The sequence below is a fragment of the Onychomys torridus genome, chromosome 3, assembly GCF_903995425.1.
Source record: "Onychomys torridus chromosome 3, mOncTor1.1, whole genome shotgun sequence".
Taxonomy (NCBI): domain Eukaryota; kingdom Metazoa; phylum Chordata; class Mammalia; order Rodentia; family Cricetidae; genus Onychomys; species Onychomys torridus.
Window position 1 is genome coordinate 160,453,230 of NC_050445.1, and position 17,768 is coordinate 160,470,997.

General features: G+C 40.5%; 1 protein-coding gene across 4 annotated transcripts in view; it reads right to left on the bottom strand.

The window, feature by feature from the left end:
- The window catches only part of Dennd5b (DENN domain containing 5B), a 141,354-nt gene that overhangs the window by 17,621 nt on the left and 105,965 nt on the right, over positions 1-17,768 (bottom strand). For all 4 annotated transcript variants that reach the window (XM_036180538.1, XM_036180537.1, XM_036180539.1 and 1 more), the window contains 3 exons: positions 9,385-9,466; positions 4,410-4,538; positions 1,121-1,242 (listed from right to left, as the gene is read on the bottom strand). In XM_036180538.1, coding sequence (XP_036036431.1) covers positions 1,121-1,242; positions 4,410-4,538; positions 9,385-9,466 — 333 coding nt within the window. The remainder of the gene's footprint in view (positions 1-1,120; positions 1,243-4,409; positions 4,539-9,384; positions 9,467-17,768) is intronic.

Here is a 17,768-nt window from a genome sequence, read left to right on the forward strand (position 1 = left end):
AGGCGTGTGCCACCATTGCCTTTTTTTAAAAACACTGCTAGGGATTAAATCCATACTTTCACACATGGTAGGCAAGTGCACTACAACTGAGTTATAGTTTTACCTTTAACAACTTAGATTCTTATACATGTACTAACTGAAGGAACAATTATTAGGTTATTACTTATTGTAGACATTTTAAGTTGGCCTACCAACTCCTTTTTCCTTATCTGCTTCTCCCAGAGTCCAGAAATCAAAGCCTGCACAATTCTAACCAGTGAAATGATTGTTGATGTTTACTGAGATTTTGGAGAGATGATTCCTTTTTTTTTTTTTTTTTTAAACCACAGACTGCAGCTCTATGCATTTCTCCTTTTTCCTAGGTAACATTTTCTGTCCCAGATTGGGTTTTGTGGAAAGCAGGTGCTGAGACAGAAATGAGCATACATGATGCTCCTAGGATCAACATGTGAAAAGGAAATCAAGACTGATAATGAAATGTTGAGCTTTGCTGAGGTCTCAACAAAGCCTGCCTTCCACTGCTACAGTGAGCTGTGTGAGATAGTCCTTTGATTAGGATGCAGATTGGTCCAGGCAGGAACTAACAGCCCGGGGTAGGTTCCTTCTTCCCCACCCCCCAACCCTCCGCCCCACACCCATAGGGTTTCTCTGTGTACCCCTGGCTGTTCTGGAACTCACTCTGTAGACCAGACTAGCCTCAAACTCAGATTTCTGCCGGCCTCTGCCTCACTAGTGCTGGGATTAAAGGTGTGTGTCACCACTACCTGGCTAGGATAATTCTTTTAGTGAGGCATTTGCATAGGCTGGCAGCAGAGGGCTGGGGAAGTCTCCCACATTCCTAAATGGAGATTGAGGGGTCATCAGTATCCTCCATGTACTATGATAGATTTCATTTTTGGAAATATGAATACTTTTATTCCACGAGTGATTTGAGAACCTCTCCACCCTTCAGTGTTTTTGTTTTTGAGAAAGGGTCAGGATATACAGCCCACACTCACTGGTTTTTGAACTACTGGCAATTTTCTTGTTTCAGCCTCCTGAGTGTGCAGATTACAAGTATTTGCCACCATGCATGCTCACCTGGAAACTGTTCACTTAAGAGTCAATTCTCCACACTTACTGATAGTGGTGAACACACTGGTAAAGCAGAAATAGTCCACAGCGTTGAGGGACAGCAGATGGTAGAGAAATTGCTCTCTTTCTTCTTCACAACGCAGAAAAGCATAACGCTTATAAAGCTTCCTGAAAAAGGTTAAGACAAGCACAAAATAGCAGTTACAATATTCATTCTTAAAAATCATGACATTCAGTTAATTCATAACAGCTTCTGAGCTGGTTCAGTGGGTAGAGGCACTTGCTAACTCTCATGACCTGAGACCCACATTGGGGAAGGAGAGAACACAACATCCAGGAACATCCATAGATTGTCCTCTGATTTCCATACATGCACCATGGAGCTTGTATACATGCATTTGAGCAAAATAAAAAACTAAAGATCAACTAATCAAACAAACAAAACACTCCTCAAACCTGGGGTTGGAGAGATAGTAAAGTGGTTAAGAGCACTGGCTGCTTTCTAAGACATGGATTTGATTCCTAGCACAAACATGGCATTTCATAACTGTAATTCCAGTCCCAGGGAGTTGAGCATTCTCTTATGGCCTCTTGTGGCACTGTACACATGTGGGGCATCAAACACTCACTTCACCATACAGGTGCTGGGATTTGAACTCAGGCAATGCCTAAGTGCTGAGCTATCCCTCTAGCCCCTTCTACTTTGTTTATTTTTTAGTGTTTCTCACTGGACCTAGAGTCCATTGATTCAGCTAGAATGGCTGGTCAATGAGCTCCAGGGACCCCACCTGTTTGGGCACCAGCCCTTCCACACACAAGGTGGGCTTGTGCTATCACATCTGGCTTTTCTCTGTGTAGGTGCTGTGGATCTGAACTTGGGTCATCATGCTCACATGGCAGGCATTTAACTGACTGAGCCATTTCCTCTGCTTCCATTTTTATTTTAATTATGCAGCCCAGGCTGGCCTCAAACTTGCTATATCGCTGAGGATTATCTTGAATTTCTGGTCCTCCTGTCTACAACTTTAAAGTGCTGGGATTATAGGTATGTACCATTATATCCCATTTAATCGGTGCTAGGGCCCAAACACATGACTTCATGAATGCTAGGCAAGCATTCTACCAAGTGAGTTACAGCTTAAGCCCTTATACTATTTTTTTTTTTTTTTTTTAAATCAAACCTACTGTTTGGAAATTAAGATTCATCCTGAGCTTGGAGTGGTAGCATATCCTTTAGTTCCAGTACTCAGGAGGCTGAAGTAGGCAGATCTCTGTCAGTTTGAGGTCTGCCTGATCTAAGTGAGTTCCAGGACAGCCAAGGCTATATAGTAAGACCTCATTTCAAACAAAACAAACACTCATTCTACAATGTTCCAGGGTGATATATGTGAATGCAAGAGTACAAACAGCACTGGTTAGCAGGATAGGCCCAATAGAAAGTCATGCCTAAGGTCTGAATCAGGCTCTTTGTAAACCTTTGTTCTTGAGAACTCTAACTTCTTGGCTTTCAAGTAAGTTCTAATGTTCTTATCATTTAAAAGGATTTCTTCCAGGTGTATTGGCTCACACCTTTAATCCTAGCATTCAAGAGGCAGAAGCAGGTAGATCTCCATGAGTTCAAGTCCAGCTTGTTCTACATAGTGAGTTTCAGGACAGCCAGAGCTACATAGTGAGATTCTATGTAGCTCCAGAAAATAAAAAATAAATGGATTTTTTAAAAATAAGGACAGAAACTACCAAACTGTAACTAATAGTAAAAAGTTAACTGACTTGCAAGTGACTAGTTTCCTGAATCTAAACTATTAGAAAGACTCTACTTCCAGCTCTACTCTACTTGTTTGTTTTTTGTTTTTTGTTTTGGTTTTTCGAGACAGGGTTTCTCTGTGTGGCTTTGCACCTTTCCGGGAACTCACTTTGGAGACCAGGCTGGCCTCGACACAGAGATCTGCCTGTCTCTGCCTCCCAAGTGCTGGGATTAAAGGAGTGTGCCACCACTGCCGCCGGTATCTACTTGTTTTTAATAAATCTCTATCATTCTATTTTATCAATAAAGACTTGGGAACCAGATGCTGGAGTAAAAACCTACTAGTTCAGAGAAGCAGAGAAAGTACCCAGCTGACCTTCATCCTCCACTGCTGTACCAGAAAGACAGCTTTCTCCTACACTGTCTCAAACAGACAACCCCTCCAACTGGATATCCTTCTCTTCTACTTCCTGTGCATCTCTGTCCATCCTCCTGACTTCCTCTTACTGTGATTTCTTTCCTGTCCACTGGTTGCTTGCTCTGCCTCTTGACTTAAGGTTGATTTTGTTTAATCCCGTTTACAATTGCTCTTGGATTGAAGGTGTGTGCTACAGTTAGAAACAGGTTTTTCCAGTAAATAACACAACCTCGGGCTTCACAGTGTGATTAAATATCCTGCAACAACTTTTGTTGTTTGAAACAGGGTTCCTCTGTATAGCCCTGACTGTCCTGGAACTTGTTCTGTAGACCAGGCTGCCCTCGAACTCACAGAGACCTGTCTGCCTCTGAGTGCTGGGATTAAAGGAGTACACTACCACTGCCCAGTTCTGCAACAACTTCTTGCTGTGAGTTTTATACAGTGAAGCTAATATAAGTTCAATCTATCTTTTGGATGTTACTGTCAGCTTCTGTGTACTGATTAGCATTTATTTTTTTGGTTACAAAACAATAATTTGGTCTTTGGCTGTTAAATCTGGTGTGCTCTCTCAGAAATGATCAAACATTCTACAAAGGTATTTTCTTTTCTTTTCTTTTCTTTTTTTTTTTTTTTTTTTTAAGAGTTAGTATGTACACAGTGTTCTGCCTGCCTGTATGCCTGAACACCAGAAGAGAGCACCAGATCCCATTAGAGATCTGGCTGTGAGCCACCATGTGCTGGGAACTGAATTCAGGACCTCTGGAAGAACAGCCAGCGTCCTTAGCCTCTAAGCCATCTTGGCAGTCCCACAAAGTATTTTCTTTTCCTTTTCTTTTTTTTTGGGGGGGAGCAGTGTTTTTGAGACAGGGTTTCTCTGTGTAGCTTTTGGAGCCTGCCTGGATCTTGCTCTGTAGACCAGGCTGGCCTTGAACTCACAGAGATCCGCCTGGCTCTGCCGCCCGAGTGCTGGGATTAAAGGCATGCGCCGCCACTGCCCGGCTTTTTTTTTTTTTTTTTTTTTTTTTTTGACAAGGATATTTTCTAAAGCACACCTGTTATACAAGAATGCATGTGTTCATGGATTTATGATGAAAGTGCTAGTCTGTCAGTTTATTTAATTTGCTTTGTAAGCACAAGTCATAGAAACAAATGTCTTGAAAAGCAGAGTCTTACTTGGTCAGTGGTTGGTTAGAAAGCAACTGCTTGAGATGCTGAGACAAAAGCTTCTTTTCTAGAGACAATCTTATCCATGCCCGGGCTCGGCCAACATCAGTCTTGATCTCACTCATGTTTTGAACATGCCTAAAAATAAGTACCAACAAGAATTTTTTTTGCATTTAAATACATTTTGATTTTAGACAACCTATATGAAATGATTTTTTTCTTTAAACAATGTCTCTCATCCAATTCAAATAAATCACAGTCAAAATAAAATGACATCAGACCCTCTTTTTTGACATCAGTGTCTTTTTTAAGACAGGGTTTCTCTGTGTAGTTTTGGTGTCTGTCCTGGAACTCACTCTGTAGACCAGGCTGGCCTTAAACTCACAGAGATCTACCTGCCTCTGCCTCCCTGGTGCTGAGATTAAAGGTGAGTGACAGACACCACCGCCCAGTTTAGTCCCCTTTGTCCTAAGTCCTGGCTGTACACAATGACAAGCAATTCCCAGTCATGGTGAGGAAGATAAACCAAAGATTACTGTCCTGTTTGTTAACTTTTTCCATTTATAAATTATCCTTAAAGAAAGTCATATATGCCGGGCGGTGGTGGCACACACCTTTAATCCCAGCACTCGGGAAGCAGAGGCAGGCAGATCTCTGTGAGTTTGAGGGCAGCCTGGGCTACCAAGTGAGTTCCAGCAAAAAGTCGCAAAGCTACACAGAGAAACCCTGTCTCAAAAAAACCAAAAAAAAAAAAAAAAGTCATATATAAAATCACACCATCTTTACAGTAGTTTAGGAGAGCAACCATGCCATCTAGATTCATGTTTTACAAATAAAAAACTGGTAACTATTGAAATTAGCGAGGATGTGCTTAATTTGCTCTTTAGCCCCAGTCATAAAAGGCTAGGAGAGATTTTTTTAAAGGATAACTTTAAGCTAGAAAAGAACTAAAAAGTATTAACTATACTAGGCCCAGAAAAGTTCTTTTATATTTTTAGATGAAGAATGGGTAATACACATTTTGTTGTTGTTGTTTAATTTTTGAGACAGGGTCTCACTATTTAGCCCTAGTTGGCCTGGAACTCATCATGTAGGCCAGGTTGGCCTCAAACTCACAGATCCATTTACCTCAGCCTCCCAAGAGCTGGGATTAAAGGCATATTCCACCATGCCTGTCCTGGGTAATATATTTTTTTGTTTGTTTGTTAAGTTTGGTTTTTCAAGACAGGGTTTCTTTGTATAGCTTTGCCTGTCCTGGAACTCTTTGTAGACCAGGCTGGTCTAAAGCTCAGAGATCTGCCTGCCTCTGCCTCCCCAGTGCTGGGATTAAAGGCATTCATCACTACTGCTGTAACATACATTTTGAGGGCAAGTTAAAGCTTTGGAGATTTAACCTGAATTTGAGATTTAGTTGCACACCAGAACTGACATTTCATCGGGCTTGGTGGTACATGTCTGTAATCCCAGCATTCAGGAGGCAGAGGCAAGCAGATCTCTAAGAGTTCCAGTTTAGCCAAGAAAATAAAAACAAAACCATTTGATAGTCAAGTTACATTTGTTTGTTTGTTTGTTTGTTTTGGTTTTTCTGAGCAGGGTTTCTCCATGTAGTTTTGGTGCCTGTCCTGGATCTCGCTCTGTAGACCAGGCTGGCCTCGAACTCACAGAGATCCACCTGTCTCCCAAGTGTTGGGATTAAAGGCATGTGCCACCACCACCCGGTTGTTTGTTTGTTTTGAATATTTAATTATGTGTGCATATGGAGGTGGAGGGTATATATTTGCACATGAGTTCAGGTATTCAAAGAGCCTAAGACAGTGTTAGATTACCTGGAGCTGGAGTCACAGACATTGCAAGATGCCTTGACATGAGTGCTAGGAACCAAGTTCAGGTCCTCTATAAGAACACTATAGACTGGGGCTGAGAGCACTGACTGCCCCTCCAGAGGACCTGGGTTCAATTCCCAGCACCAACATGGCGGCTCACAGCTGTCTGTAACTCCAGTTCCAAGGGACCTGACACCTTTACCCAGACATATACACAGGCAAAACACCAATGCACATAAAATAAAAATCAATCAATAAATTAAAACTATAAATTACACACACACACACACACACACACACACACACACACACACACACACATGGTTTATTTAGAGAACAGACTATGCGTTTAACCACTGGATCCTCTCTCTAGGCTCTCAAGATCTCATTTGAAGTAACCACTTTAGTTACTGTGTACAGCATTAGAGGAGACATGCAGTACTGTGTTGATTTATTTATTTGTTTTTGGGGACAGGGTCTGTTTATGTAGTCCTGGCTGTCTTAGAACTTGCTATGTAGACCAGGATGGCCTAGAACTCATACAGATCCACCTTGCTGTGTTAATAAATGTGTTAATAAATCTTAAAACTTGGAAAGGGAAAGACTTAGAAAACTATGTGACCAGTATCAACTAATGTTTTATATGTGTGTGTGTGTGTGTGTGTGTGTGTGTGTGTGTGTGTTAGAATTCTATGTAGAAGTCAATGCTGGATCCAGCAGGAATGAGTTTCTTTCTTTCTTTTTTTTTTTTTTTTGAGTTGAGGATCGAACCCAGGGCCTTGCACTTGCTAGGCAAGCACTCTACCACTGAGCCAAATCCCCAACCCGCGAGTTTATTTTCTTAAGCAATTTTCTTCCCAGCAGAGAAAAGGAAGATCAGAAAAGAAGACAAGGTAAATAGTAAAAACCAACTCCAGTGAAAAGTCTTTGTTAGTGTGACTCATCACAACACACACATCCACACACACAGAGTGAGGTGACTAGTACTTGTAATCTTTGTGCTTAGGAAACGGAATGAGTTTTCTAGCTAGCGCACCTAGCCCAATTGGCAAAGTCTATTATAGTATGAATCTTAAAGGTACTTGTTAATAAAAATCAAACCTGAGGCCAGTTATTGGGGTGATTGCTGGAAGATCAGAGACACAGAACAAGCCACAGCTATCTCACCTTGCTGGTTCTTCAGGTGATCCTTTTTCCTCAGGCTGGAAGCTTCTGAGTCCTCCTCCACATGAATCTCAGCTGAACTGTGTTGCTCCAAAGCCTGAACGCTTAACCAACCAAATGCTTAACTAACTACATGCTTTACTCCTTAGTTCCTGTTCCTCATGCTTTATATGCCTTTCTCTTTCTGCCCCCACTCCCTGGGATTAAAGGCTGGGTTTCTGGGATTAAAGGCGTGGGTCACCATGCTTAGCTGTTTCTAAAGCAGCCTTGAACTCAGAGATCTGCTAGCTCTGCCTCCCAAGTGCTGGGGCCACTACCACCCAACTTCTGTTATGGCTTACTCTTCCCATTTTCTAGCCACCATTTTTGGCTTTGTTCTAGTGGCTTTCTGTTCTCTGACCCCAGATATGTTTATTTCGGGGAACACACAATATTTCAGGGAACACAATACCCACAGTCTATGACAATGAAAGAACTTGTATCAAAAAACAAAGTAGATGGCACTTAAGAAAAGACATGAGAGGCTGTCCTTTAGCCTACACACACACACACACACACACACACACACACACACACACACACAAACACCAGCAAAGTATACCTTTAAAGATCAAAGATACATACCACCACAAAAGGTATAAAAGTCTTTTTTCACACTTCTTTTCTTTTTTTTTCCTCAAGACTTATTTTTATCTGCATTGGTGTTTTGCCTGCTTGTATGTCTGTGTGAGGATATCATGTCCCCTAGAACTGGAGTTATAGACAGTTGTGAGCTGCCATGTGGGTACTGGCAATTGAACCCAGGTTCAATTCTAGAAGAACAGCCAATGCTCTTAACTGCTGAACCATCTCCTTAGCCAGGGAACAAAATGTCATTAAGTATTACACTTACTTTATATTCTATGTACACACATTTTAAACTTTGAAATCTTTTTTTTTTCTTTTGAGCTGAGGATCGAACCCAGGGCCTTTTGCAAGTGCTCTACCACTGGGCTAAATCCCCAACCCAAACTTTGATATCTTAAGTGTTGACTAAATATTGTGTTCAAAATGTTTATAAGAAAAAAGCCTTACCTTTTTCATTCTTTTTTTTTTTTTTTGGACAGAGTTTCTCTGTGTTGTAACAGCCCCAGTTGTCCTGAAATTTGCCTTGTAGACCAGGCTGGCCTTGAACTCACAGAGACCCACCTGCCTCTGCCTCCCAGATTCTTGGACTAAATGTATGTGCCACCATTCCCTGACAAGAAATTGGAATTTCAATATTTGTACTTTTAAAGCTATATCTTCTTGCTGGGCAGTGGTGATGCATACATACTTTCAGTCCCAGAACTTGGAGGCAGAAGGATCTGAGTTTGAGGACAGCCTGGTCTACAGAGTGAGTTCCAGGACAGCAGGGCTACATAGAGAAACCCTGTCTCTAAAAACAGACAAACAAAAAAACATTTAAAAAATGTATCTTTCTGAGACCAATTTTTCTGCTAAGCCACCTGTTATTTATATTTTTTGATCTATATCTACAGATAACATGCATTTAAGAGATTTTTTTTTTTCAAAGAGAAGTTATAGTTTAGAGCTGTTTTAGAAAACTCTTCCCCAATTGCATCTTCTTTTTTATTTAATGTCAGAAAAAACAATGAAACAGTACAATAGTAAAACAATTAGAAGTTAGGCTGGAGAGACGGCTGTGCTGTTAAAGGCACTCTTCACCCGCACTCAGCTCTCAGTGCCCACCCACGTGGTGGCTCACAACCATCCCCTAACTTTGGTTTCAGAAGAACCAGTTCCCTCCTCTGAACTCCGTGGGCACCAGGCATGCATATGGTTTACATATATGTAAGGTCAAACACTAACATTCATAAGATAAAATAAAAATAAAGAACCACATTTATAATCACTTTCTTCAGAACATATAAACAGAAGGTATAGTTATTATCACTGGAGCAATTTAGGGGAAAGCTACACAGTAGTCACCATTCTTCAGCATGTGGAACAAATACCTCATGTCTTGAATAAGAGAGACCCTGAGTGTTGGTAGCATAACTCCTGAGTCAGATTTTCTTCTTTCTGGTCCAAGGGCAACTATGTAGAAAAATATTAGCATAGTATTAGGAAAATAACAGTAAGAATTTATACTTTAATTTTTAAATTCTTTCAAGACAGAACTTTCTGTGTAACCCTGGCTGGCCTTGAACTTATAGAGACCCACCTGCCTCTGCCTCCCAAGTGCTGGGATTGAAAAGATGTACCACCATGCTTGGCCTATTCATACATTTTTAGAATAAATTTTTTAAAATTTCTGAGATTGCTGGTGGTGGTGGTATAAGAGAATCTCTGTGAGTTTAAGGCCAGTTTGGTCTACAGAGTGAGTTCCAGGACATCCAACACTACATACAGAGAAACCCTGTCTCTAAGCCCTCTCATATGCACCCTCCATTCCCCACACCTCTCTCTTTCAGATTCATGGCCTCCTTTGTCATAGGTATGTGTATGTATACATATTTCTAAATACATAAATACGACCTGCTCAGTCTGTATAATGTTACTTGTATGCATGTTTTTAGGGCTGACCATTTAGTATTAATACTTTTATTAACACAGTAAACAGATGTGTTCTTTCTAAACAAGCTGTGGCTATATTGGGAAATTTAAAACTAATATTTTACAAAACTACATCTAGCAAATAATGCAATATGTGCAAACTCTGGTCACGAGGGTAAGCCATTTAGCTATTGTAGTGGATAGCCATCCCAGCATTGGCCTGGAAGTTCCAACCTCCATTGAGGCTTCAGTAATGATCACGCCCACAAGGCGGGGCAGAGGAGGGAGCAGAAGACCGAGGAGCAGGAGGAGGTGGCTCTCTTGGTTCCGGGACGCTGGACGCTGGAAGTAGACCGAGCAGAGTTCTCCAGAGAATACCACCGGACTGCCCTATACCTTTGCCAGACCCTGCAACCTACCCTTTCATTTGTAAGTTACCCCACAAAATAAACCTCCCTTTTAACTACGTGGAGTGGCCTTAATTTCACCAATAAGCTATTCATTCTCATAGTGCCAGACAACTACTCAAAGGCAATGTTGAGAAGTTAAGCTGTTAAGTATGTGAAAGCCTTCATCTCTGGACTTATTAACTAGAAAACTACTTGTGGCTTTTTTGAGATAATGTCTCATGTATCCAAGGCTGTTCTCTAACCCTGAATGCTAGGACTACATGTATGTAATACTATGCCGTGTTAATGTGGGATTCTGGGGATTGAACATGCTCAGCCCAGAAAACATTTAATGTTTAAACTTTGGAAGACTTCTTTCTTTTCTTTTTTGCTGTTTTTTTTGGGATAGGGTTTCTTTGTGTAACAGCTCTGGCTGTGAACCAGGCCTGCCTCTGCCTTCTGAGTGTTAGGTTTAAAAGCGTGTGCCACCATGCCCAGCCTTTTTTTTTTTTTTTTTTTAATTTAATATAACTATTCTGGCTCTTTAGGCTGGTGAATTCCTCCTTCAAAGTTCAGAATCCTAACTACAATATACATATCATGCAAAGTGAGTATTTAAATTGATTTCTAAAAGTATAAGGTATATGAGTGATTTTCTTTCCTTCCCTTCTTTCTTCTTTTTAATTTTGAGACAGGGTCTCACTCTCTATCCTTGGCTGTCCTGGAACTCACTATGTAGTTCAGGCTGGCTCAACTCACATAGCTCTATTTCCCTTGGCCTCTCAAATGTTAAGATTAAAAGTGTGCACCATCACTTATAAAAATTAAATGCTTAAATGCTATATTTATTTCCCTTTTTAAAACCTTCAGACATTAGATTGATTGTGAGTGAGAATGTTTTGCCTTCATGTGTATACGTATACCATGGGCATTTTTGGCGAGTGTTTGGTCCATGGAGGTCAGAAGAGGGTATCACCTCCCCAGGAACTGGAGATAAGGATGGTTGTGAACCATCATGTGGTTTCTGGAAATCAAACCCAGGTCTGTGGTGATATTTTGTTTGTGCTTTAACAAATTAATTTTGCCTGGAGATCAGAGTACAGAAGTCTGAGGATTCAGTAGAAGTAAGAAGTCAGTCTCTCTAGTGGCTGGCTCCTTTACTTCTCTGATCTTTCAGCATTTACCTCAATATCTGACTCCAGGTTTTTATTATTAAGACCAATTAGAATTCGCGCTATACAGGTCCTCTAGAAGAGCAACAAGTGTTCCTAACTGTTGAGCTCTCTCTCCAGTTCCACAGCTTACATTTACTTAAGAAGGACAGTGACTACAGCAGCATCATGCACACAGCCACTGGCCATGACGTGGAAACAGATGTTCAGTCTCACTTCTGATGAGATAGGATGGATTTTTCCCCCTAAGACAGGGTTTCTCTGTGTAGTTTTGGAGCTTGTCCTGGATCTCGCTCTGTAGACCAGGCTGGCATCGAACTCACAGAGATCCACCTGGCTCTGCCTCCCAAGTACTGGGATTAAAGGCCTGGCCTCGATGGAATTTTGTACCCTTTCTTCATTTCCATTTTCTCTTCTGTAAACGGAAACTAAACTGAAGCACCACACTCAGCAAATACATGGATGGAACTTAAAATGGGACTTTGCTTTATATTATAGCTAACTTTTTCTCAGTTTTCAGACCCACTGACATTGAGAAGCGAGGATACAATACTGGAACAGATGACACCAAGGAAGAGTTAGTGAAAATTTTAGTGTATTAGATATTTGTGTTCTTTGTGCTTGGTGAAATAGCTGGGCTCATATCTAGGAGGTATAAATGATCACTCACTGGACTGACAAAGAGGCTCCAGAGGGTGGTTAGGCCAATCTATCCATGCAAGGTGGGGAGTGAATAGGCAGATTAGGGAGGAAATTTTTTTCTTTTCCCTGAGTCAGGGTCTCTACATAGACCTGGCTATCTTAGAACTCATGATGTAGACGAGTGTGACCTTGAACTCACAGAGATCCACCTGCCTCTTCTAAATGCTGGAATTAAATGGGTGTGCTACAACTCGTTTAAGGGAGGCAGTTTTCAAACTGGTACTTTAAAGACTAATCTCTTTGATATTCAGGGAAGTAATGCACATTGACAAAATTTCAGGGAATATGACAGATTTATCTTCCTATTGAGATCATAAGCTAGGGTGGTCTCAATAGTGTGTTATTAAAGTGAATTATTCTTTGGGGGTAGAAAGTCAAATGGCTCAGAGAATGACCGATGATTCCACATGACAACATAAAATATAGCCACAAATAGTAAGAGAAACGGTATGTTGGCACATACCTGTATTCCCAGCATTTAGAAGGTGGAGGCAGAAGGATCAATTCAAAGTCATCTTTGGCAACAAGAAATTATGTTTCAACAAACAAACAAAACTGAACAAAACAACCTCAAAACAAAATGCTGAGAAGTGGGAGAAGATTATGAAGCAGAAGAAAAGAGTTGAAACTATAATCAGCAAGTTGGCTATAGGGAGGCAACAGAGGAGCCAGAGGGTTTACATGATCTCCTAACAAAAAGGAGGTCTAGAGGTACAGCTTGGTGATAGAGTGCTTGTCTACTACGTGCAAGGGAGGCCTGGGTACAACCCTAGCACCAAAATGAATAAATTAAGCAATAAAGATAAAGCCTTTAATAAAGCAGCAGCTTCCACAGTGGGTATCCTATAGGTAAAGGGACTGTTAATTTGGACAGGATATGTGCCCCCCAAAATTGTGTTTATGGCTTAGTCCTCAATACAGTGTTCACATGTGGCATGACATTTGGGAGGTGTTGAATCATCTGGACTCTAGCCTTATCAGTGATCAATTCAATGATGGACTTACAGTCTGTTTTTTAAAAATATTTTTATTTTATAATTAACTTAATTTCACATATCAGCCACGGATTCCCCTGTCTTCCCTCCCCCCCCCCCCCCATCGGCCCCCCATTCCCACTTCCTCCAAGGGAAGGTCTCCCCTGGGGAGTCAGCCCAGCCTGGTAAACTCAGCCAAGGCAGGTCCAGTCCCCTCCTCCCTACACCAAGGCTGAACAAAGTGTCCCAGCATAGGCCCCAGGCTCCAAAAAGCCAGCCCATGCACCAAGGACAGGGGACTTAGAGTCTGATGGGAGTGACAGAAAGGCATGCCAATGACCTGATCAAGCAGGTCATTGAGAGCAGGCCCTTGAAGGGCATACTTTGTCCTAGCCCCACCTCTGTTCCCTGGCAGTCCTAAAGTGGGCAGTGTTACTCTGCCACGCATTTTTAAGTCTAAAACTTACTTTTTAATGTTTCTTTACCATCTTTCTCCCCATTACATAGACTGGAAGCAGCTTAATGGTTGAACGTGTTTCTGAACCCTGTGAGGGATTTAACAGACTTCCACGCTTGGATGAGTGACTAACTTCTCTATGTTCTATATTCCTATCCATAAACTAGAGATAGTAAGAGTGGCTATCTTGTTTAAATGATCTAATGTTTGGATTAGTGCTCTCTATAAAGTTAGCTTTCAATATATAGTTTTAATTCTATCTGTCTGAACTCTTTCTTAAATATCCTCTCAGCCACAGGCTCAGTGTTTAACCTTCCTATTATTCCCTTTTTGAGACATTCTCACAATATAGCTGTGACTAACTTTGTATTCAGAGATCCATCTGCCTCTGCCTCTGCCTTTGAGGTGTGCACCATCATGCCTGGGCTTCAATACACAAAGGGCCTGGAGAAACTAATGTATAGTGTATGGTCTGTAAATGCTAAGGAAATGAGCAATGGAGGGTCAGATACTTGAACCTTAAATGTCACTTTAGAATTTTATTTAAGGGATAGATTTAGTAAAGAATACTACACCTTTCAATTAGTAAATGGAGTGATACTATGATAATATGGGAAAAATAAATTAATCAAATTAGAGGTTATTCAATGAGAGGTCTGCAAGCGGCACATTATGCTGTGTGGTGGATTTAGCCTTTGCTGTTAAAAAAAGGTTTCTGGGCAACACGCTGCTTTGATAGGAGCATAGACCCACAGCTTCTGAGAGTTGTTGGCTCCCAGAGCTGGTGGTAGTGTACCACCACCATGTTAGAAAGCTGAGGTGGGCGGAGCCAGCCAGCAGCCACAATCTTAGAGTGCTGCAGTTTAAAGCAATAGGTTCACAATAAGTCAGATTCAGATACAACAGTATACAGTGTGTGTAAAATATACGCAGGCTTGAAAGAGAAAAAAAGTGATATATACAGTTACATAAAGAAATATATAGTTTTGAAAAATAAAGTCTAAATAGACAAAATTAATATAAAAATAAGCCACATAAAGATGGATATTACACAGAGAATCTGGATTGTGTTGTCTTTGGGATTTTTAACTGCAGAAAAACATTTTTTCATAAAAGCTGTTGAGTTAAACCAATATGTAAATTTTAAAGATACCTTGACTTCAAAATTTGGATCTAAGGGTATGTTTCTTTGGAAAGGAAGCTCTGCTTTTGTTTCCACAGAAAGCAAGAAGCTATGGATTTGTTCCAGATTAAGATACATCAGGTTTGACCAGCAAAGACCCCCTGAAAGGTCTCTGATGACACCATGGCCCAGATGATCCAACATCCAAAATGGTTTCAAGGCAACTGGCTCAGAAGATATACCTTCATGGACTACTCCATAATCCTAAAATTTTCTTTGTGTCCCCATAAGATACAGCGCCCCCCTCCAGCAGGAAGTAGCAAGAGAAGCTACGCCCAAATTCCCAAATACACCAAGCTGGCTTTAGAGATAGAATTGACTCACTCCTTCTCTAAACCCAAGTATATTGTTAAAAAAATAAATAAAAATAAAGAGGTTGAGAGATTCTTGTGTCCCATATCAGAAGAGCCCTCTGGTGTGGGATAGAGAAAAAACAATATTTTTATGTAAAGCAGGTTGATTATAAATGCAATCTCTTTCTAAAGAAGAAAGGGGGATAGTATAGATAATGATAGGATGAAAGGGTAGATTATTAAACCTACTTTTAAAGAGCAACTTGTTTAAACATGTTTTACATTGCTATGGATTTTAGTTTATTGATACAAGTTTAAACTTAATTTTGTTATACTGTGTGTGTGTGTATATATATATATATATATTCTCATTTGAGGTATTATGTTTATATAACTCATTTAGGTTGTAATAGATAATTAAGAAATATACATTAATAATTAGTCTTCTATGATAGTCAAATTTATAGTCATGTTAAGTTTTCTAGGGATACATAGATATAATTCAATTAGGTAGGTAATCTTCAAACACTTCAAAGACCTACAGAATATGGCATTTAAAATGTTTTAAAAATTTAGACTTTCTGGACAATAAGAAATGTCTGCTCCTGGCAGCACCGATTTACTTCAGAGAGGAGGATGGACATCGAAGACACTCCATATGGAGTTTATCTTCACCTTGGCAAAAATAGCCATTTGGGGAAGAAACTGTTCTTGCCTAGACTGCTTGAAAAAAAAATGTATCGACTGGACATGCAGGACCCATATGAAGGTGACCACTGAACTTTGCTTGGTGAAATGTTTCTTCAGGTTCCTGCTTCACAGAGGAAACTGCCAGACATTCTACAGGACACAGAGAGAAGTAACTGAGAGACTCTAGACCTATGGGCTGAAGACAGATGCCCAAACTTTACAAAAGAACTTTGGATGACTGTCTAGGCTGCCAGCTGTCTCTGTCTACCCTGCAAGACTCCCGAAAATTGCTTGCATTCTTTTCCCATTTCTCAGGTAATATTATATCCTTCTGGGGACTTTGATGTAGCTGAAGACTAGATTGTTATAATTTTCCTTAGTTATGATAAAAGATAAGTTAGATATGAAACCTTACACTCACAAATATAGGATAGATAGGATATCTTGTTTAATTTTGCCAAATATAAATAGACTAGATATTGTAACTGTAATTCTTGCTTGATAATTGTTTTGTTATCTGTAATTTTACTATGTGAAAGTTAAAACCTTCCTTTTTGAAAAAAAGAAAAAGGGAAGTGTTGTGGGATATTCTCTATGCTGTGAATGTGTTGCTCTGATTGGTTGATAAATAAAACACTGATTGGCCAGTAGCCAGGCAGGAAGTATAGGCGGGACAAGCAGAGAGGAGAATTCTGGAAAGTGGAAGGCTGAGTCAGAGAGACATTGCCAGTCACCGCCATGACAAGTGAGATGTTAGGTACCAGTAAGCCACAAGCTATGTGGCAAGGTATAGATTAATAGAAATGGGTTAATTTAAGATATAAGAACTAGATAACAAGAAGCCTGCCACAGCCATACAGTTTGTAAGCAATATAAGTCTCTGTGTGGTTACTTGGTTGGGTCTAAGCTGCTGTGGGACTGGCAGGTGGGAGAGATTTGTCCTGACCTTGGGCCAGGCAGGACTGGAGAAAACTTCAGCTACAGCTAGCTGTTGGGTAAACTAAGATAGTAATAGCCTGTCAGAGCAGAGAGTGAACAAGACTCAAAACCAATATTAAGTATTTAAGTAAAAATGTTTCAATTATCACCTTCCTTTAATTTTGTTTTTTGGATGGGGTAATGAAAATCAAAACCAAGGTCTCATACATGTTATACCCATGCCGAACCAAAATAAATAAATGTGATGAAAGGATAAAAAAAAAAATAAGCTGGGTAGCATATGCCTTTAATCCCAGCACTTGGAGGCAGAGGCAGGCAGATCTCTGTGAGTTCCAGGTCAGCCTGGTCTACAGAGCGAGTTCCAGGACAGCCAAGACTACAACAGATAAACCTTGTCTTGAAAAACACACAAAAAAAATGTATGTGCATCCATATTCATTCTATTGGGATGAAACTGGACCTTTCACATTTCTACTGCTGAGCGACATCCCCAGCCATACTATTACAAAATAAAATAAAATAGATATCATTTATTACATATATGTGTGTTGTGTGCATGTGTTTACACATGTGCCATGGCATATACATGGAGGTCAAGTGGCCAACTTGTGGGAGTCAGGTAGAATTCAGTTTATCAAGATTTTGGTGGAAAGCATCTTAACCTGCTGAGCCATTTCATCAACCCTACCCTCATTTTTAATGTTATGTAGCCCAGGCCAGCCCCCAACTAACTATGCAGCCAAGATGAACTTGAACTCTTGCTTCCACCTCCACAGTGCCAAGATTGGTGGGTTTACAGGTGTGTATCACTAAGCCATGTTAGTGTGGTGCTAGGGTTCAAATCCAGAGCCTTGAACACACTAGGCAAGCTCCAACTGAGCTACACCTCTAACGCACAAAATATTTTTTAAGTCTTCATAGGCTAAATCACCATAAGTATTACAGCAATGTTAATAAACTTCACCCTTCTATTGAAACACTAAACGCAGACTTCAAAAGCTATATAGCTTAGGGCTGGTGAGATGGCTCAGCTTTATGAGTGTG